This window comes from Eleutherodactylus coqui, chromosome 10 (assembly GCF_035609145.1).
Source record: "Eleutherodactylus coqui strain aEleCoq1 chromosome 10, aEleCoq1.hap1, whole genome shotgun sequence".
NCBI classification, from domain to species: Eukaryota; Metazoa; Chordata; class Amphibia; order Anura; family Eleutherodactylidae; genus Eleutherodactylus; species Eleutherodactylus coqui.
This window is the reverse complement of record NC_089846.1, coordinates 141,689,274-141,711,850: the sequence shown is the minus strand read 5'-3', so window position 1 is coordinate 141,711,850 and position 22,577 is coordinate 141,689,274. Positions and strand designations below refer to the sequence as shown.

Genomic DNA, 22,577 nt, shown 5'->3' with positions numbered 1-22,577 from the left:
GGCTTCTAGCTCGGCCACATGGTCGCTGTTGGACAATGCAACAAGACAGAAGTTTCAAATCACAGGTGAAGATGGTGAATTCTGGTGAGACATTGACTTTTGACACTAATCATTGAGCGACTTCTTGTGCTGCGTTGTCCATTGACTGTCAGACTCACATATTTCCATTCAGGATGGAGTTGGATGACTTTTTGCGCTATTTCGACACTTTGGATATTTGCAATCTTACAAGAAACTTAGCCTGCCAGGATCTTGCCTATGCATGGAATGCCAACTCTTTCCAGGGAAGTTGGGTGAGAGGGCACAATGCTGGAGGCTGCCGCAACTACAGAGGTAAGGAAGCACATCATGCTCACATATTTCAAGTCTTCCTAGATTTCAACTCCTGAGGCTAATTAGAGGAGATTTTTTTTTTTTGACAGATATTGGCCAAGTATACTGTACAGAACATTTACCCAATGGGAGGAATTTCTTGGCTTGGACTTTTAGACATGAGGCCAAGTTGGATTTGTTGTCTTTCAAGTTCAAGGGTTGCAATTGGGCATCAATGCTGTATTTAACGGAAAGGCTAAAGTTGGCTAATCACAAGACTCTTGACAAGCTGCTGTTTCTCCCGACTCCACTTTAAACATGTATGTTCCTTTCAATGGAGAGAGGGTAATAAGCCACTGTTAGATATCCCTGGCAGTGGCTTATCTCCCACAGGAACAAAGGATTGGGTATAATAATATCCAACATCCTCAATTAGTCCTTCTCCACCTAACACTGTGGGCTGTTGCAGTGAACAGGACCTACCGTCCACATAGGTGCCAGGACAATATAGTATGTTAAGTGAGTACCAGCACTTACACCCTCATGTTCCTCTACAAATAACAGGCACGTTCTGGAGCAATCCTCAGTATCTGGTGACGGTGGAAGGAGAGGATAAGGAACGTCTATGCACCGTGCTGGCCTCTCTTCTTCAGAAGGAAGGACGGAAGGCAAGGGCTGTTGGGAGAGACTTCCTGGTTATCGGATTCGAGATCTTCAAGGTGCAGTGTTGGAATCAATCGCTAGACTTACGGCCCTTTTACACGGAATGATCATTGTTTAGATTCTCACCTGATCGCAGATATCTGAAAGCTAACCGTTCAGTGTAAACGCCTGCAGCGACTGAACAACAAACGGGAACTTTCTAATTGTTTGTCATTCAGTTTCTGCAGGCCGGGTGGGCCGGTGTAAACGATTGCCTGTATACTGTGAATGGAGGCGGGCGGGATGGAATGATCTCAGGGCTGCTCGTTCTTGTGTAAGCTCACTGGGACAACCGTTGGGCACACTTGTGCTTAATAAGTGTCCCGTGTAAAAGGACCCTTACCGTAGATCTCTCTTTAAAGAATGCTTTAGCCATGGTGGCCTGTGCCATTATAGTGTCAATGGTGAGGGAGGGTAAATTGTCCTCACATTTACCCCAAAGCAGTAAGTAATCAGCTACAATCTAAAGCCTGGTAGTAAGTGTTCAATTTCCCTGCAGCACCCCTACAGGAAAAATGAAGTATTACACAATACTAATTCAAACCAATGGGTTGTCTCTGTAATACAGGACATCAGAGGTCATCCACAGTGAGAGAAGCTCTTTGTAATCATTCTCTATTCTGGTCAGGAGATGAGGATCCTGAACAGACGATAACATCTATTAACTCAGAATCAGGACATGTGAAAATGGGTTTCCAAAACCTGACAACCCCCTTTTTACACTATATAGGCTCTAGAACTTATCGACAGGATAGGTCATAAATATCTGATGGCACCTCCATCTATTGGGGCTGCTTTACTGGCCACATCCATGTAGCGAATGAGCTAGATGTATATGTAGTCAATGCCTGCCTGGATCCGTTCTCCTGGTAGTGGGGCGTCTGGTGGGTGTGCAATCCTTGGAAGTGGTAGACCTTTGGGAATTATGTAAAAGGCAAATTGGAGGAGAACAATTTATTAAAACAATGTATTTAAAGGGGAAAATGTGAAAAAATGCATTTATTATGAACATTACTAATTGGCAGCCTGGACCATCAGTGGTGCATTCAGTGGTATGCTCTCTTCTATCATCTAACATAGGAATGTAATATTATTATTTTGCAGGTGCCAGAACAGGTGAATAATAAAGTCTTTCCCTAAGATGTCGGACTCTTCAGATCTCCGGTATCAGGGCGTGTATGCCTTTAATGTCTGTGTGCGCACTGTTTGATCAGCCCTTCTCCCACTTATTACTCCCTCTGTACTATTTACTTGCTAATTGTCCACTTTCTCTGGCAGCAGGATCAATGCTTGGGTAATCCCTATTGTTATACCATCTGGGTTCTGATGTCATTCATCCCTAGTAGTGTCAGTATTGATGGTTGGTATCTGTTGTATTGGGCACCCCCATGGACCTCCCTTACTGTATGCTCCATGATCTGCCCTGCTGTCATATGTTAATGTGCAGGTAATTCCTAATCCATTCTACATGGTGGCTTTGTATCATCTGACACAGATTATTCTGTTTCGCTTAGTTCAGTGACATGAACCTGATGTCCCAGAGAGCCACAGCCATCTCTGGCCTGATCCCTATGGTCCTTACACCATACATAGCCAAGCGTGATGTTACCAGCCGCCATGATCTGCTCCCTGGGCAATATGTGATCATTCCTACAACCTTCATGCCTCAAGAAGAGTCTTCCTTCACCTTGAGGGTCTTCACTGAAACACAACACACCCTCAAGTGAGAAAGCCGTTACTTCACAGTTTAATCTTCTTCTTCCATCGACCGTTTTTTGTCTGTAGATCTCGTTGGTAATATTATTCTCTCCATGTTCCTCCTCAGGGAGATTGACTGCATTATCAAAGCCGAAGCAAAAGTGTTTCAGGTACGTTGTCCCATAATAAAATATAGCACCACCTATGGCGAGGGGACATCTCGAGGTACCTTTACACGGGGCGATTCGCCCAAGGGATTGCTTGAAGCAGCAGTATTCGGCCATAGTCGTACCGTGTGCACACAGCCACCGGCTGGACCAAGAAATTCATCTCATTGAAACAAAGTGACTGGTGAGCAACTTCTTGCTCAGTGTAAACGGGAGTTGTTCAATGTGAATGGCGGTGGGCCGGCGGAAGAGATCTCACATCCGCTCAGCCTCCATTTATCGAACGACTGTCACTCCTATGTGAAAGCACAAGAGCAATAGTCATTGGGAAGACTGTGAAGCGCTTGTGCGCCTGATAGTTGTCCGGTTTAATGGTCCCTTCACATTATCCCCATTCCTGACCAATCAGGACGCGCTTTATGTGTTAAGCATAAAGTGTATCATCGACTTTCCGGAATGATTGCAGTTTGTGGTGGATATTAGAGGCTGCAGGTCTCCAGGAATACAATACAGAGATCCCCGTCACTGTACTAGTAGTCGTATGTTGAGGCATTTGGGCCCATTTATAAGTGGTGCAGCTATAGCGGTCGCAGCGGTCGCACTAGGGCCGGGCCCTAAGCCCACACGTTCCTCTCGCTACAGTAAGGGTCCCTTACATAGGACGATTGTTGGATGCTTAAGTGCCCGATGGTTGTGCAGCCATTATTGTTCCTGCTCTTCCACATTCAGTGAATGTAGGTGGAGCGTGCCGGAGATCGCCTCGTAGATGAACCGCCAGTTTACACGGGCCGACCGTCGTTTGATTTGTCAAACGATAAGCGAACAAATCCTCGTTCAGCCGCTGCCGTGTTTACCAGAACGATTATCTTCAGTTTTGAACAATCCAGCAATAAACTGACTGATAATCGTGCCGTGTAAAAGGGCCCTAACACAGCATGCACAGTGAATCATTTACTTAGCTGGTTTTCTCTTTCGGCCGGCAGTCCAAGGGTGTTGTGATATACCGCCACGGGAAGCATTATGTCACCATGATGAACCTCTCATTATGATAAGTTCATCACAGAATATTACAGTGATTCTCCGCTCGTGTACATCGGGCGGCGCTTTCCGTAGTCATCCTATGGAAAGCATTCATTGCGTTACCCGCATGCGGATTATCGCCACGGGTAACGCAGTGAAATATCGCCTGTGGACTGGAGGCCTTCTTCTGTGTCTTCATTGGCCTTTTTGTCTTCGCTTCTCCGACTCTTGAGACACCAGAGTGCAGCAGACAGAAGAAGATGAGTGAAGATATCACATGGACAACAGTGTGTGAAGGAGGCAGGAGAACAGCTGAATAGATGATAAGGGGTAGAGGAGAACTTCAGGCACAGCTTGCAGGCTCTTCGCACTCAGTGCTGCGCTCCTCATTCACTGGTCATCCCTCTTGTCCATTTCACACTGCACAGGCGGCAGACATGGGGTCTGGAGAGACACCAAGAGCCCGGGCCCCCAGGAAGACCAGCAAAACAGGTTGTTCTTTCTTCAAGCTGATGAAAAGCGAACAAAATCCCCCCAAGAGGGAACCGCCATCGATGCAGGTATGTATATGTGTAAAAGTGTGTGCCTGCTGTGTAAGGGCGCACCTGTGTGTATATGTTAGTGTCAATGTGTGCATATATATGGATGTATAACGTGTGCGTCAGTTTGTGTATAAAGGAGTACGCCTGGGTGTGGAAAATGGTGCGTGTATATACGGGCATGCCGCTGACTATTATGTGTGTATATGGAAGAACGTGCTGCGGTTTCTTTATGTGACAATGTGAGTGCATGTAGGTAAAACGCCGTATGAAGCGACCACTAAAAAGGATCACAACTGACCGCCACAAGAGTGTAAGACTACAGCGTATTACGTGTGCGCTACGTGGTAATTATCAGGCAAGCAAAAAGATTGCATTATGCAGCTCCACTCATACTTGCGTTTAGGAATTGTGTAATACGCGAGCGCAAAAAAGAATGCGGCGTATTATGCACAAGAATCGATTGTTCTCTATGGGCATGTAATCAGTGCCGCCCGTACACAATGACATTGCATATAGAACAACAAAAAAACAGGAAGACCGTGCATTACAGCGTGCGCGGAATGCGTGGCAAACGCACTGAGAGACCGGGTCACCAGCGGCTTCACAGCAGTAGAGTGCTGCGTGGCTCTACGTGTTACCATCCATATATTTCTAGTTTGTTTGACCTTTTTTCTTCTTTACAACGGATGTGAATATATTTTGCTTCTGACAAATGGAGACTCGGTTCAGTTCTGTTTTTGTAGCTCTATGGCTGATTTCCTTGATACAAAAACATGCACAATGGTTAGTCCTATCACCGTTCTATGCAATAAGCTGGGTTCTGGTATTGCATCTATGCGTAAGCATCAAAATACTACAAAAGGACACCATCTGCTGGCTGAGGCCAGTGTGTGCACCAGAGAGGCTCCGACAGCGGAGTGGCTGGCAATAGACGGTAAGAATACCCTGTCGGACGTCTTCTGACATTGGAGCTGTACAAGCTTCAATCAGAATGTAGGAAGATGTCAGACAGGGGATTGGAAAGGGTTAAGCCTCCAGCCACATCCTGGGCTGCTCGCTATGCCATTACTGAGTATTTCTGCTTCTGTAGACAAACGCATGGGTACAATGGTCATCACCTGCCATTACCACATCTGCTCCTGTGTCCACTTTCTTGCAGGAGGACAAGCTTCAGCTTAGCAATGAGGAGTTCAGAAAATATTTCACAGAAGTGTCTGGACGGGACCAGGAAATCAGCCCGGAGGAGTTACAGAGCATCATGGTGCAAATCACCTCCAAACGTAAGCGAGAAGACAGATCCTGGGGGCCGCAGCTGGACGAGGTCCGGCGCCTTTGGTTACTTTAAAATATAAAAACTGTGATTGGATGTTAAAAAATAAACGAGTGCGGCGGCAGCGGCGGTGGGTCTACAGCGTGGAGAGGAGTGCCGGGACACGGACGTGACCACTGCTCCATTGATTGGCTGACTCTCTGGGCCGCAGCTCACATGATCGCTGCAGGTCCCGTCAGTCAGACTGCCGCCGATCAGCTGTTTATGTGAACGGGGTGAAGTGACCTTCGAACTCTTCCGAACTGGGCTTTTTTCCCCCATTTCTACTTTCCAACAAATAATGATTTTTCACGCTCCTGCCGGCTTTTTGCGGGTCCAGGGTTATTTTTCAGTGGTACCATTTAAAGTTCCATATAAAGTATTCCAAAACTTATAAACTCTTAGAAGTAAGATGGATAAACAGCTTGCAGCTGATTCTTCAGGCCCTTTTACACGGCCGACTGTCAGACACAAACGCTCAGCCCGACATTTATTTGCCCGATCCTCTGGCTTTGTGAGAGGTGCGATGATCACGTGACCGCCGCTTCATCTGCTGATCAGTGACTTCCAGCAGACATATAACTGCTTGCTGCTAGTTCTCATTATGACTAGGACTCTGTGCAGATGACATTTTAGCCCTCCATTTGCCATATACACTAGAGCATGTGCAGTATAAGGGCGGTATACGGTTTTTCTTACAATTGGCAGCACAGAGGCGTCCTTCTGTCATCTCCTAGCGCCATTTTACAATGTGCAATGTTGTCATTACATTATCTTGTACTGATTCTGAGTTATTATACTTCAGAGCTGCTTTCATAATTCTGCTTTGTTCAACATCTCCCTTGTCATGTTCCGATCTGTTCTTTTTTTCTAGATTCGCACCTTAAGACAGATGGATTTTCTATTGACACTTGCAACCAACTACTGAAAATTGCAGATGTATCCTTATCGTTTCCTTGCTGTCATTAGTTGTGGCGCTGCAAGGCAGTTTTTCCTAGAAGCAGCTCTATGGAAATGTATAAGTCTTAGGCCACGTTCCACATACGGAATCCCGTAGCAAAATCCGGCCCCGGCAGCAGCGGCGCCTGCACTTACCTGCACTTACCTGCTTCCTTGAATTTTCATCTGTACTGCGGTTGGTCGGCGCGGCTCGCGGTCGGACATTCGCAGTACAGATTTTTTTTAAACTCCTGCTTTCCCCCGGATCCGCCACCCGTCTGAATGTCACTTGCAGACAGACCACAGGTCAGACGGCTTTCATAATCGGCCCGTGTGCATGAGGCCTTACCTGTACTCTCTCATGTCAGTGTTGGAATCTGTGCTGTGACTTGTAGTTCCACAACATTTCGCAGCAGTGTGTAGTCCAACAACTGGACTGACCTGCCTTGTAATAATCCCAGCATTAATCTGACCCCTACGACTTCTCCTTATCACCAACCGCAGCGCAGCGGGAATGGAAAGCTGCAATTAGAAGAATTTCGATATCTCTGGAGCAAAATTAAAGAATGGGAGGTAAATATCTGACCCTGCAGGATAAAGCCGGGCAGCGGCGGTGTATCTGGCTTTCTACCCTGAGAGTATGAATGGGAAGGATATATATGTACATACACCGACGTGCCAAAAGTCACAGCACACCAACTAATGTCGTGTCTGATGCCATCTCTAGTCCAGTGAATCGACCGACGTGGCATCGATTCCACACGGGGCAGGGAGACATCACAGCTGCCTGGTACGTGTTGTTGCAGGAACCCGGGGGTGAAGGGACGTTACCACCACATCCCAATAAATACTTGAATGGGCTAATGTTGGGTGAACGCGCCGGCCACGCTAGTTGTTGGAAACCTCCAGAATGTTTCTCGAACCAATTCTGGATAACTTTGGCCCAATGGCATTGTGCATCATCCTGCTGGGATATCTCATCATTGTGGGGGTACATGGTCACCAAGCAGTGAAAAGATGTGGGCACCAGTCAATGATGTGTTTAGAGGGACCAGTGGACCCAACCAATGCCATGAGAACATCCCACACCAGTATGGAACCATCACCAGTCTGCACAGGGCCTTGTTGACAACTGGGGTCCATAACTTCATGGGGTCTGCAACACACACAAAGCCTACCATCAGCCCAAAACAGTTGGTACCACGACTCATTGGACCATGCCACATGTTGCCAGGCCTCTAGGGTCCAGTTAGCAACCTCCCAAGCCAGGTGAGGCGCTGTGCCCGGTGTCGTGGTGTTAACAGATGCACTCTGGTGGGTCTTCTGTTGCCACATCCCAAGGAGGCTAAAGAACGCTGCACTGATCTGCGGGATATAGAAGTGGGGTCTCCTGCATTGAATATGAATGTGATTTCTGCCCGAGTCACTTGCCGTTTGCGTGGGCAATTCTAGTTAGATGCTACCAGTTGTGATCATTAAGCATCTGTGGGCGGCCATTGAGTGGTCCACTGTGGGTGGTAATGCCGTCTGTGGCATTTTCTCAGTACACCCAGGACACTGTGGATCGAGGAATGTTAAATGCCCGCACAACTTTGGAAATGTCTGTCCATGTGGCATCCATGACCAAGCCTTGTTCAAACTGATCACATCCCCTGCTGTGAGCGCCCCGCCAATGTCCAACCTCACTCACAAGAGGAGACCTCACAGCTTATGCAGGTGTTGGCGGTCCCGAGCCGTCACCTCAGGATACTGCTATCCCATGACCTTTGGCACGTCCGTGTATACTTATACATACACGGTATAGGGGGACTTACAGAATATAGATTATTGGTATTTACTACAAAGATTACTTATACTTTCTCTTGTAGCATATATTTACAAAGTACGACGTAGACCGATCCGGCACGATGGACGTCCAGGAGCTGCGCCTGGCCCTGGAGGCGGCAGGTAAAGGGGTTCTTATGTGTCCCAAAATGTGATGCGGAACGGCGATTAGTAGAATTGTTCATTCTTAAGGCTACGAAAAGGAAATCGCACAATTCTGTAGCAATGCAACATTGTTACAAATCGCAGGTATGTGAAGCCCGGTGTCTCCAATGGGTTCCTTCACACAAGCGATGTCTTGTAGGCTGCTACATTGCGAGAACACAAAATGGCGGCGCGCTCTATCCGGCTGGGATTTGCGATGTTCTGCCGCCAGGTCTCATATGGCGCCTCCTTCTTTATCGCATTACATGAACCTGCGATTTTAACATCAGAAAGTCCCATTAACTTTCTCACTATAAGATTGTGGGATTTTATTGCGCAAGAACTAAGCATCACCGACGCTACAAAATGGCCGCACGTATGAAAGAGGCCGAAGGCGGTGTTCACCATTGCACCAATTTTTTTGCAATGAGTTTGCCATTTTCTGCCTGCAGCCCCTGCGCAGCCCCGTGTGTCTCTGTGGTTACAGCAGTGTGATCCCGCAGTAATACTTCCTAACCTACAGCAGACGTACGGCTTCAGGCACGTAGCACAGAGGCTGGACCGTCGGCGAGATACGCTGCGCCGCTGTGCAATGCAGAGCTCCCCGAGACACACTACTTATTAGAGATAAAAGTGCGTACACAACGGGCAACTGGCATGTGCCCAGGCTCAGGATGGCGCCGCGACGATTGATGGAGGTAGCACATCTATTTTTAATGTTTCATAATTTTACTGGAAGCCACACACTAACCTCTCTTCATCCTGCATGCCGCAGCATGTGGAGTCAGTGCACCATTGGTACTGGGTACATACCTTTCCTCCTTCCTTGGGGCAACAGGACATTTTGCTACCATATTACTACACATCATACTAGTATTGCTCATCACCCTTGTACTCCGTGTTACCAAAGGTCTGCGGCATCACTACATCGCCATCTAACCCACCGCAGATGCCAGAGGACTGTCTCCCGTTATCACATTTCAGCCATTACGCTGCTATACCTGCAGTGCCCGCTCCCTCATTACACTTGGCGTCATTTATCATCACTCACTACCTGACGTAGCCGATAACTCTAAAACATGGCATCACCATCCTTGGGGAAGATACTTCTCCAGTCGCAACCATCGGCCATAGTCACTGTCCTTGGTGTGTGCATACTACTGTTGTTGGGGCAGTCTCACTTTTTTAGCAGCGTTCCTTGTATTTGGGTCATGAAGGAGTCATCAACTTAAAGGACTATGAACCTTGCGGGAAGAGCGATTCCCTTTGTATTCTACATGGTCTGTCGTATATTCGGCCCCCTGGACATCGGGTTCTTTCGTCACTCTTTTTCAGCCACAGTATTTCAAGTTCTTGTGCTGCTCCCCAAGCCTGGGGACAGCACCCTGGCCACCAAGCACTTGGCACACACTGGGGCTCTCCGCCCTGCTGTTGCCACTAGCTCTCTCTGGTGGTGCAGCTCCTAAGAGCCTCAATGACATGGCTACCAGACTGGAGGGGTCCCTCCTTGCAGCCATTGGCCATTGAGTGCAAGATGCTAGTAAGGGGGAGCAAGAAACCGCTACCCCCTAACACCTACAGCAAGCCATATTATTATTAAGTTGGAGACAAGATGCGGAGGTTCAGTAAAGAACACATACACTTCTATGGCTCCAAACAAAACAGAGTTGTAATACTATACGAGCAAGAACCACATTGATCTACATAGGAGCTGTATACACATAGCAATATGCAGTGAATAAAAGAAAATGGCTGCAATACAATATATCAATGCTGTTCGTGAACCAACCTCTTTAAAGCGTATGGCCTATTCACCGAATGGGTGATAAATGATTGTTGGGGGTCCAACCTCTGGGAACACTGCCATTCATGAGAATGTGGTCCCCAAGTCCCTTGATGAATGTAGCAGTGGCATCATGAGGTGAGGTCGTAATGGCGAAAGGCAGTACTCAGCTGCGAGTCCCATGGACGGTGGATGGAGCGGCAGTTTACATGCATGACCAACCCTTCACTCATAGGGGGTATTTGGGCTGTCTTTGTTCATGATAAGTGGGGTTCCCAGAGGTGAGACCCCCAGCAGTCCTACATAGATCACTTATCCTTTGAACTGTTCCTCACCCAGTTTTAAGCCTCCTCCACAGCTGTTTGTTTCAGTTAATGACTGTTTCAGCCTACCTATGAAAATGATGATCATAATCACCAGTTTTGTAGGATTCGTTAATCACACACCTGACTATAATCCTACAAAATCAGTTGTGAAGGCAGAGGGCGCTCACACCAAATCCTGAGGGGATTTAGATTTCTCTTTTGTTCCTTCACTTTGCATTTTGTTAATTGCCAAAAGTAAACTATTAACACTTCTATTTCTGAAAGCCTTCTGACTTTGCAGCATTTTTTCCACACCTTTTGCCCAGTACTGTACTATGGGGAATGTGAGAAGACTGAACTTAAAATGGGGGTTATCACTTAATACTGTAGACCTACTCCTTACATCAGTGGTGCACAGAGTTCTGCAATTGTTGTAAATTTGCTCCAACCCCTATCCCTGTACCTCCATGACTGCAGCGCTACCGTTGGACAGTACAGTAGGACCAGGCCGACACCAGAGGAGCCTGAAATCCACAGTATTGCATTGAGGAGATAAAATTAACCCTTTCCCCGGAAATCACCTTTAACTTTCTTGCAGGTTTTCAGCTGAACAACAAGCTTGTGGAGCAGCTGTGTACAAAGTATGGAGATGATCTGAGACGGCTGGATTTTGACAGCTTCCTATCCTGTCTAGCACATCTTGTGGGTGTGTTTGGTAAGCAAGCAGCAGATATATTAATATTACTTTGAAGGGTTGTGCCAGAATTAATAGTTAATCCCTAGCCAGATGATAGGAGATAACATTCACACTGATGGGACCCTCATTGGCAGGATTATTGCGTGTCCCAGCCGTAAGACCCCCCCCCCCCCAATTTATATGAAAATTATGCCTTATCCTACTAGTAGGGGATTACAATTAACCTTGGCCCCCGTGTGCTGCAGAGTGTTATGGCAGCAGAAATGCAGTCCTGAGCTCTCGCTCACAACCAGAAGGTCACGAGTTTAATCCCCGCTTGGTTCAGGTAGCTGGCTCAAGCTCGACTCAGCCTTCCAAGGTCAGTAAAATGAGTACCCTGGTTGCTGGGGGGGGGGGGGGGGGGGGGTAAAAGATGACTGGGGCAGAGAATGGCAAACCACCCTGCAAAAACAGTCTGCCAATAGAAAATCACGATAGGAGTCAATCATGACACGGTTGCTTACACCAGGAGACTTTACCTTTAATCTTGGCACAACCCTTTAGCACCCCAGGACGTATATGTACAATGAGATGCCATGGTGCCATGTGGTTGTTATGGCAGTACAGGGCCTTCGGAAGGCCCACAGGTTTGCCATGTATTACTGACTATTAAGACGGGCCTGTCTTAATAGAATGTCTCTAAAATTACCTTATACTGCAATGATAAAGTACTGTAGTGTAGCATTTGTTGCAAGTAGAGATGAGCGAACGTGTTCTTAACGAACACTTACGCACCCGGACACCGGCTTTACCGAGGACCTCAGTGTCCGCGCGTAAAGATTCGGGGGGCGCCGGGGGGCGGGGAGAGGCGCGGCGGCGTGGGCGGCAGCAGCGGGGAACAGGGGGGAGCCCTCTCTCTCTCCCTCTCCCCCCCACTCCCCGCCGCACCCCCCCGCGCTGCCACGGCGACCCCCGAACTTTTTTCGCCCGAGCACGGAATTGCTTGCAAAGTTCGGTGTTCAGGCGAAAAGGGGCGGAGCCGAACACGTTCGCTCATCTCTAGTTGCAAGTCATCAAACGATTGCAAGTTCAAAACAGTAAAAATAAAATTTAGAAAAAGATAAAATATAAAAAAAAAACCTTTCCTGTATTTATAATAATAAAAAAATCAAGACAAAATAAACCATGAACACATATTTGGTACTGCCCCATCCGTAAATGTCCAATCTATCCAAGTAACACATTTATTCTGCATGGTGTACACCACAGGTGTCAAACACAAGGCCCGTGGGCCGAATCCGGCCCGCCACCTTTTTCAACATGGCCCGCGAGCATGGCCAGCATCACGTGCCGGCGGCCGCTCACTGCAGCAGTGAATACCAGCTGGGGGGCCGCAGCTCCCTTGCCGGTATTTACTCAGCAGCACAGATCCCAGGCGCACACTGTGACATCAGTGTGCACCTGGGATCCTCCTCCCCTAGTTCCACGAGAGCAGAAGGGAGGAGGCATCCAGACGTGCACACTGACGTCACAGTGTGCACCTGCAATCAGAGCCAGCAACAGCGAGCAGAGGAGCAGTGGCACTTCCACAAGGAGGAGGGGGTAAGTATATGGATTTCAGGTGGCTCTATTACTACTGATATAGGGGATACTATTTGTAATAGTGTCCCCTATATATTGGCCCCAGTTGTAATAGCATTACTACTCGGGCTGCTGTGAGGGTCACCATGACTACTTGGGTTGCTGTGAGGGTCACCATTACTGCCGAGTCCGCTGTGAGGGTCACCATTACTGCCGAGTCCACTGTGGGTGTCGCCATTACTGCCGAGGCCGCTGTGGGGGTCGCCATTACTGCCGAGGCCGCTGTGGGGGTCGCCATTACTGCCGAGGCCGCTGTGGGGGTCGCCATTACTGCCGAGGCCGCTGTGGGGGTCGCCATTACTGCCGAGGCCGCTGTGGGGGTCGCCATTACTGCCGAGGCCGCTGTGGGGGTCGCCATTACTGCCGAGGCCGCTGTGGGGGTCGCCATTACTGCCGAGGCCGCTGTGGGGGTCGCCATTACTGCCGAGGCCGCTGTGGGGGTCGCCATTACTGCCGAGGCCGCTGTGGGGGTCGCCATTACTGCCGAGGCCGCTGTGGGGGTCGCCATTACTGCCGAGGCCGCTGTGGGGGTCGCTATTAATGCCGAGGACGCTGTGGGGGTCGCTATTACTGCTGAGGCCGCTGTGGGGGTCACTATTACTACTGGGGATGCTGTGGGGGTCGCTATTACTGCTGAGGTCGCTGTGGGGGTCACTTACTACTGGCGATGCTGTGGGGGTCGCTATTACTGCTGAGGTCGCTGTGGGGGTCACTTACTACTGGCGATGCTGTCGTCACTATTACTGCTGAGGCTACTATGGGGGTCACTATTACTACTGAGGCCACTGTAGGGGTCACTATTACTGCTGAGGCCACTGTGGGGGTCACTATTACTACTTGGGCTGCTGTGGGGGTCACTATTACTGCTGAGGCCTCTGTGGGGATCACTTACTGCTGAGGCCTCTGTGGGGGGGCACTATTACTGCTGAGGCCTCTGTGGGGGGTCACTATTACTGCTGAGGCCTCTGTGGGGGTTACTATTACTGCTTGGGCTGCTGTGGGGGTCATTATTACTGCTGAGGCCTCTGTGGGGATCACTTACTGCTGAGGCCTCTGTGAGGGGTCACTATTACTGCCGAGGCCTCTGGGGGGGGGGATCACTATTACTGCCGAGGCCTCTGTGGGGGTCACTATTACTGCTGATTCCTCTGTGGGGGTCACTGAGCTGTCCGCTCTCTGCGGTGAGCCTATCTGACAGATAGGTTCACCGCGGCAAATTGCGACATGCCGCGATTTAGATCCCGCGAGCGAAGAATCGCTATGGCATGCGTTCACTGTGTTACCCACGAACGGATTATCGCCTCGGGTAATGCAATGAAACAATTGCCCGTGGACAGGCAGCCTTACAATTACAGTCGGCCCTTTGAAGACAACCATCAGGCTGATGTGGCCCTCTGTGAAAATGAGTTTGACGCCCCCGGTGTACGCCATCAGAAAGAAAGCAAAAAAACCTGCACAGTGCCAGTATTGCCCTTTTTTGGGTCAACCAGTTTCCAAGAGAAAATGTAATAAAGAGCAATCAAAAAGTTGTATATACCCCAGAATGGCACAAATACAGAATATAGGAGGTCTCTCAAAAAAACAAGAGCTTCTAGTTACATCTCTAGACAAGGAGATCTACTAATGTGACCTTTGTAATGGCAACAACCTCCCTCCCTATTACATCAATGGTTTACATCTTATTGCAGTATACAGGGCCCTTCACTATACGCCACATGCAGAAATCATCTGGTGAGCTTAGTGGCCAGAGATTTTTCTAAATTAATTGGTCACTTACATAACTTTCCATTTCCCTCATACTTGCATCACGGGTGCCATCTTGTTGGAAATAAGGAAGTTGGAACAAAACCTCTGCAGCGCCACCTATTGGAAGGCAGCATTGACGCAAGTCAAGGTCGGACTTTTTAAACGGGTCTTGTAACAATGACTGGAAATTGTGAGTCAAAGCTAGAATAACCATACACAGACAGCTGTTTCAGGGCGATTGCCCCTCATCAGTGTGCAGCAGGTTTCTGGCTTGGCTAGTGAGAGGCCTATGGACATGGGTCAGGAAGGGCATCGTTTTTCCTTAAGGAGAGCACCTAGATGGTGTGAGGAGACTTATAAGGCCATCCATGCTCCCGTGGGAAATATTTCTGACACATCTTGTTGGAAACAAGTCTCTGTTAGTCGGTCGCACATTTTTTCAGGATTTGGTTGGTAATTTCCTTGACCCTACTTATTCCAAAGTGCTTTATGATTAGATGGGCCCGTTTGCCAATATCCACAATAAACATGCTATATAACAGAGTACATTTGTTACACTGAGTCAAACACAAGTTCGGTGGTTGCATCTCAACATGACGGGTCCGGTCCACTTCAGTGAGAAATCTGATGGTCCACCCCACCCAGGCACCATCCTAGGGCACCAGTGATGGAAGGCGGCTTGTGTGTCCTACTGACAGAATCATCCTGTACCCAAAGAGTAAACAATGTCTATGACTCTTACAGATGAATGCCGGAAGATGAAGCCAGACAAAGATGGCGTCGTCACTCTTGGGGAGCAGCAGGTATGGCTGATAAGTGACGCATTGGGTTCCCATCCCTGATCTTATTGGTTCAGCTTCTTCTAAATTTTTGCCAATAAGCCGATGTTTTTCAAGACTATTTTGCAAACTGTACCTGAAAGCCTTGTAGACTTTTGCTGTATATAATGGAGTCTTCCTCGGAGCTCAGGTGTCCCACAATTTAGGGGTTTTGTCCATAGTGTAATTTAGAGGTGGTAAACGGGTATACAAGATTAGACATCCCCAACCCTCACAAAATAACAGAAGTAGATTGGCCTTTGTCTTATGTGACATATGAAGGTGTAAGAAAACACTCGCCTGAGCTTGTGGCACACGGCCATAACTGCGCTGCAACCGAGGGACTCGAGCACAACTTGCGTCAAAAAGCACACAGGCACTCGTCCATGTTCTCTCCGATAGACATGAACAATGCACATTCACGGACCCCATTTGTCATCCATGATAAGGACATGAATAGGACATGCCATGTGTTTTTCAAGCAGACCATGAGTCCATATGATAATACGTCCATGTGTACAGCCTCATAGGCTAGAGTCAGGCCGTGTGCTGTCCATGGAATTACATAGACCGCTCATGGCTCAAACATACAGCCATGTGCCACTAACCCGAGTCGGGTGACACCAGCGTATTCGGACTACATTTATATGTTTGTAATATGAAGGTGTCCCCGAGCCCGCCTACCGGTATCCTGACCCGAACTCTGAGCATCATAGACTTCGATGAAGCTTGGAATTCGAGTCAGAACCCCCCATGATCAGGCCAGGACACTTGTCCGTACTATGGACACAAATGGGGCCAGAATGTGCTGGCGTGTCACTGGCTTAAGTAGGAGAGGTCTGGGCTCCCCTTGCAGGTCTGTCTCGAGTGAAACTTACAGAACGCTCTTCTGTGGTAATCTTTTAGTAAAACCGCGATTACAGGAGTGATTCTCATAATCCAAACTGAATTAGGGGGCTGCGGTATATCATTTCCTAATATTTTTACCTAAAGTGGAACCATAGACCAGACCACAGGGCTCTCAGGCCTACTGATGGAGCAGGACTTGGTGCCGGCCATCTTTAATCGACAGTATCTACTAATGCACTTTTGTATTATTTACAGTGGTTGCAGATGACGAATCTTCAGTGAGGTCACCAACCCTGTCGGCACTTGTCAACCACCTCGTCGGCAAGCGGACATTTTCAAAATTGGATTTGGACCGGAGATGAAATTATGTTTCTTATGTACGTGGATACAGAATGCTACCCGTCTCCATAGAAGCCATCAATAAAACAAACTTTTTGTATAGTAGAGTCAATTGGTTTTTAGTATTCATTTACCTGACGGGTTAATTGGTTTTAGCATTCACTTAGATAAGCATTGCTGAAATTACCTAAGAGTTGTCTAATTGGGCCTTATCGCTCAAAATTTGCTCAAAAGCCGTCTTTACACGGCAAGATGATTGCTCAACATTCGCTCAAACGGCAGTTTGAGTGACAATTTTGAGCATTCACTTTGCATAAGTGTGTAACTGAAGGCTCACGCTGTATGTAGAAGACAAGCAGGACTGCTATCTTCTGCATACAGCTGTTGTCTTCTCGGAGTGCTCAGCTGCTATACAGCTGAGCGCTCCAAGCGGAGTATGCAGAACACAGCTGGAGCACTGTATTCTGCATACTTCTGCTGTGTTCACAGAGCACTCAGATGGTATACAGCTGAGTGCTCCGAGTGGGGTATGCAGAACACAGCTAGAGCACTGTCTTCTGCATACTTCTGCATATTCTCCGAGCGGGATACCAGCTGAAAAGATAGTATCAGCGGTATCTCAGCACGCAGTCCTGATAAGGCTCATCGTTGTCTTTCAGTTTGCTTATTTAGACTGAATCGTTAATGAAAACTTCAATATGGCCGCGCGTTTAGACCCACCGATTCTCACGCAAAAGACTGCTTTAAGCGAATTTTTAGTTAGAATCGTTGGGTCTAAATGGGCCTTTAAGAATGGGATATTTGGGTATGCGCAGTGCCTAACAGATAAGAAGTGGCCTCACCTCACAAGTGATGAGAATGGCTGTGTAAAGCCTCATTGGATAAGTATCATGTAGGGTCATCCATTGTACATACGTTCGGCTCAGACAAAGATGGTTGGAGTCCACCATGGAATGGCACAGGCGAAGTCATTCCTCTCTCTGGGGTTGATGAATAAACCAACAAGACTCCCCCAGATTGAGGCCACCATCATGGATGCTAAGCATAGTACTGTGACTCCTCCGTCATCCTGTTGATATCCTCCTTGTATATCCGGTTTGTATCTTTTGATCTTATGTCTCTTCCGCTGATCTCTCTTTGCTCCATATAAACCCCTTTATGACTACGTAGCCTGTCTGTTCTCGCCTTGGACCTCCCCATAAAACCCCTCTACCAATATGCCGGTTTACCACATGACAAACACAGGCACGGACGCCTTCAAGCAGCTTTTGAAACTCTGTATTTTTAAACGTTTTTTCGAAAAAAAAAAAAAAATCATATACAGGTTTTTAAAAAGAGGAGCAAATTTAATTTACACAGAAGTACTAAATGTACATCATTCTTTTAAAAAAATCATTCTACATTATAAATACAGTAGAAATTCTTTTATAGTACTATATTTAGACCGTAATGTAGGTTGGGGGTCAGGAGGGCGAGGAATGAGGGGGGGAGGGGCATTAATGAGTTTGGAAACTTTGCCAAAGAAAATAAATACCAATCTGGTAATAGATATATAGGGAGCGGGCGTCAAGAGTGCGTCTGTCCGGATGGCGGCTTACTGCAAATGGCCCCGACCTCTCGAGTCCCAACTGCACATAAAGGCTACAACCTGGACGACACTTCTGTAACGTCACTGATGTTTTATCGTCCTGCCGTTGGGCCAGCACTTCTTTTCCTTCTATTTGCTCACTCGTCAGCACAATTTTGGTGCTAGAACTAATTTTGGGCAGATTCTGATAACACTGTAGAAAGAGAATGCTGACAGTAGGCCAAATACTCAATACCAATCGCCAGCCCTCATCGTATCCCGGAATGGATTACATCTCCATTAGGTGGCCCCATCCTCAAGTCGGATCCCATTAATCTACCGACCTCTTAACACTTGATCCTCCTTCCCGACATTGTGCATATGAAAGGGACTCATACAATCACAACCCAGAGCAGACGTACGAGCCCGGACTGAACAGCGTGCTTACCCGACTGCCGTGATCACCACCCTCCTTCTCCCATGTTGGTGCACCCCAAAACAAAATACAAAGTGACTCTCTATCAGCTGTCCGTGTGCACTGTGCATTCATTTGCTATTTTTCCAGATAGGAAAATAATAATAAAAAAATACAACACAGAACATAAAAAATCCCCTGACTTGATGCTTGAATAACTTAAAGAAATATCATTACAATAATTTTAATACGCTTTGTTTGAAGCCAGTCCCGTCTCCAGTCCCTTCCGTCTCCTCGTTAAGGTCGTAAGTTTTATGTAAATTTTTTTTCAGCTTTTTTCCTTTTTATTGACAGTTCAAGTTGAGATGAGAAAAGAGATGGGAAGGAGGTAAGAGGAAAAACAACAAAAATAAAAGAAAAAGTTTTGAAGGCAACAGATCACCAGTTGTATGCGTCCTTTAAAGGTTTTGTCTGCAGCGGCCGGGGAGGAAAAAAACGGCGTCTCGCTTTTGAGACGTTACTACAATACAATGCTTTCCAACGAGGAAGAGGCACAATCTCTCCACAGATCCATTCGCCACACGGTGCGGACAAATGGGAAAAAGAATTGAGGCTTAATCTGAAAATGTGCATCCCCCTGTCCCCGGGTCCTGCAGCATCTCCCCTCATGTCCATGGCATGAACATCTGTCTCCCCATTCCATTCATTGATTTCTATCTGACGGCTCGCATATTAGATTCCTTCCACCTGTTATCTGTTTAACGTCCTGGCCCCCAGGCCTCCATTGTGGTTGGGGGTGAGGTACGAGTCTGTGCGGTGGACTGGCGAGGAAAAGGGAGAGGAGGAAGAGGAGTGATGGTACGAAGACTGCGCCGACGAGCGCAGAAGGGTGTTGGCGCCTCCACCGCTCTGGGGTTGCTGAAGATTGAGGATACTATCGATGGCGCTCTGAAGGTGCTCGTTCAGAGTGTCATCCTGTGGGCTGTCACTGGAAAAGCTGGCATTATCCACATCAAACTGCTCCGACTTCAGCCTTTTGGCAGATGGGAGTGACATCTCCCAACTCAGGTCGCTCTCATTCTCCGTTGGCTCAGCCTTGATTACCCGTCTGTAGAAGCCTGGATCTTCATCCTTGACTTCTCTTTTCACACTCATCGTCATCTCATCGTTCTTGCTAGCCTTGTCCGCCCTGCTGAAGAAAGCCATCTTGGAGCTGTCCTCTTTCTTCCCTTTCTCGATCTCGGAGCCCCCTTGTATCTTGTGGGATGTAATGACACTCCGTGAGAGGTCCTCCTGCTTCACAGGCTGTGCTGCGACTGGCAGCTGTGTTGGAGTTTCTACCTTTGACCTGGAGTCTGCTGGTTTACCCATCACGAAGGCATCCACATTCTCTCGATATGTTTTGCGGAGAGGCAGCCGACAGTACGTTGCCAGAGGTTTCTTTTCGGCAGGCGATGAGTGGTCTAGGGTACCATTCATCTGCCCCGTGGGCGTGGTGGTAGTGGCTGGCGTTTGGTTAACTATAGTCTTGATAACAGTGCTGGCAGGAGTTGTCGGAGGAGCTGGCGGCTGCGGAGGTGGGGGAGGGTTTTGGTGAACAGGATCCAAAGCTGTATTGTGGATAACCTTGCTTAATCCAGCTTCTTGCTTGATTTTCAGTTTCAGACCAATGCGGCTACGGGCCTCGTAGGTCTTGATTGGAGGTTTGCTGCGGGATGGGAGTGCATCATCATCTGCATCGAGTATGGGTGAGGCTTTGGCCCAAGTCACGGAGGGGGACCCCCCACCACTGTGCTTGATCACTAATTTGGTAGGGTGTATGGGTGTTGAGGTCTGTACTGCAGCTGGTTTCAGGATCTCCGGAGCTGGAGCAGGACAAGGGGAAGAGGAGATAGAGGCCGCAGAGGAGACTACATTTTGAGACCGTGACGAGGAGGATGATACATATTCATCTGTAAGAGAGAAGTTTAACAAAAATGTATCACAAGAAATCAAAACACGAACCGTCATGCATTAACAGAGCAAATTGGTAAATAGTTTACGCTGCCCCCTATTGGTGAAGCGGTGTATGACAATGACATTACATCACTCAGTAAGGCCGCCTGCAGACGAGCGGGTCGGATCCGGCAGCGAGAATTCTCGCTGCGGGACCCGACCCGAGAGCCTGCAGGGAGGAGCACGTACTCACCCGCGCCTGGTGGCCCCAGCTCTTTCATGTGCCGCCTGCGGCGCAGCCGGCGCATGCGCAGACCGGAGCCGGCAGCCGGGTGAGTGCGTGCCCCGCACAAAAATAGGACATGTCGCGGTTTGTTTGCCGCGCGAAATTTCGCGCGGCCAAACCGCGGCCGTCTGCATAGGAGTGCGTATTGTAATGCACTCCTATGCAAACTTTCAGTGGCGGAAATCCCGCGGGAAATACCGCCGCGGGATTTCCGCCCGTGTGCAGGCGGCCTTACGTATATTAGCAATCCTCCACAAACAAGAAAACGGACTGCCTGGTGACACTTAGCCCCCCTGTAAAGTCTATGGAGAAATTTACGGAGCTTGGCAAGAAGATGGACGATTTCAACCAAAATGAACATTCGTTGGATAAAATGTAACTAACGGTTGACTTGAGCAACCAAAGACAAACTATCATGGTCTTGAAAGAATGCGGCGGTGTTTGAAACTTTCATCTTAACCCCTTCAGTGGCGGGTTTCTTACTTCCCTGTCAGACCCACTAGGGCAGGTTCTTTAACCCCTTCAGTGGCGGGTTTCTTTCTCCCTCTCAGACCCACCAGGGCAGGTTTTTTAAATGCTCTAATCATTTAATTTCAACGAATTTTGCAGCGGCTTTCCAAGCCCCATAACGTTTTCATTTCCCCAGTGACACGGCCGTATGAGGGCTTGTTTTTGCGGGACAAGTTGTACTTTTTGATGGCATCATTTTTGGGTGTATATAATGTATTGCATAACCTTTGTAAAAAAAATTGTAGGGAGATTGGGGGGAAAAAATAAATTCTGCCATTAGTTTTTTGGATTCCATGTTTACGGCGTGCAGAATAAATAGCGCGATAACGTTATTCTGAGTCACACGATTCCGGTGATACCGAGTTTATACAGTTTTTATGTTTTGCTATTTTCGTACATTTAAACCATTTTTTTTTTCTTAAAGGTTTGCTTTTGTGTCGCCTCATGCCGAGAGCCGTATTAATGTTATTTCCCATCGCCAGCGCTCTAGACGGCCGCGTTTATTGCGGGATGAACTCCAGGCTTCATTTATCTCATTATTTGGAACATGTAAAATTTTGATCGCTTTTTATTCTAGTGGCGAGATTAACAAAATCTGTAATTCTGGCATGTTTTTATTTTTATTTCTCACTGTATTCTCTGAGCAGTATAAATAGTCTATTGAAGTCATTCTGCAGGCCGGTACGATTATGCCAAGACCAAAGTGTAAGAGTTATTTTTCTTTTTCGCAACTTTTTCAGTTAAAAGAAAAAAAAAAGTAATAAAAGTTTAAATCACCTCCTTTTGCCGTATCTATAATAAAAAAAAATCTAAATCATATAATAAAAATACATATTTGGTATCGCCGCGTCCGTAAAAGTCCAATCTATCAAAGTACTGCATTATTTACCGCGCACGGTGAACGTGGTTCAAAAAAAAAAAAAAAAAACACGCCACAAATGCACCTTTTCAGTCACCGTTTCCCAGAAAAAAATGCAATACAAAACGTTCAAAAAGTCGTATGTATTCTGAATTAGTACTAACGGAAATTACAGGACGTCCCGCAAAAAA

At 47.6% G+C, this 22,577-nt stretch overlaps 2 protein-coding genes across 3 annotated transcripts in view; one reads left to right on the top strand and one right to left on the bottom strand.

Annotated features, from left to right (window-relative positions):
- Positions 1–16,383, top strand: part of LOC136581166 (calpain-2 catalytic subunit-like) — a 34,252-nt gene extending 17,869 nt beyond the window's left edge. Inside the window, exons 8-20 of the mRNA XM_066582147.1 lie at positions 10–84; positions 173–333; positions 877–1,031; positions 2,119–2,130; positions 2,529–2,737; positions 2,840–2,882; positions 5,601–5,721; positions 6,625–6,689; positions 7,194–7,262; positions 8,558–8,636; positions 11,344–11,460; positions 15,553–15,611; positions 16,291–16,383. Of these exons, the coding sequence (XP_066438244.1) occupies positions 10–84; positions 173–333; positions 877–1,031; positions 2,119–2,130; positions 2,529–2,737; positions 2,840–2,882; positions 5,601–5,721; positions 6,625–6,689; positions 7,194–7,262; positions 8,558–8,636; positions 11,344–11,460; positions 15,553–15,611; positions 16,291–16,383 (1,258 nt within the window). The remainder of the gene's footprint in view (positions 1–9; positions 85–172; positions 334–876; positions 1,032–2,118; positions 2,131–2,528; positions 2,738–2,839; positions 2,883–5,600; positions 5,722–6,624; positions 6,690–7,193; positions 7,263–8,557; positions 8,637–11,343; positions 11,461–15,552; positions 15,612–16,290) is intronic.
- A 1,693-nt stretch (positions 16,384–18,076) lies between these two features.
- The window catches only part of BICRA (BRD4 interacting chromatin remodeling complex associated protein), an 84,876-nt gene continuing 80,375 nt past the window's right edge, over positions 18,077–22,577 (bottom strand). For both annotated transcript variants that reach the window (XM_066581983.1, XM_066581984.1), the window contains one exon: positions 18,077–20,748. In XM_066581983.1, coding sequence (XP_066438080.1) covers positions 19,547–20,748 — 1,202 coding nt within the window. In that variant the 3' untranslated portion in view covers positions 18,077–19,546. The remainder of the gene's footprint in view (positions 20,749–22,577) is intronic.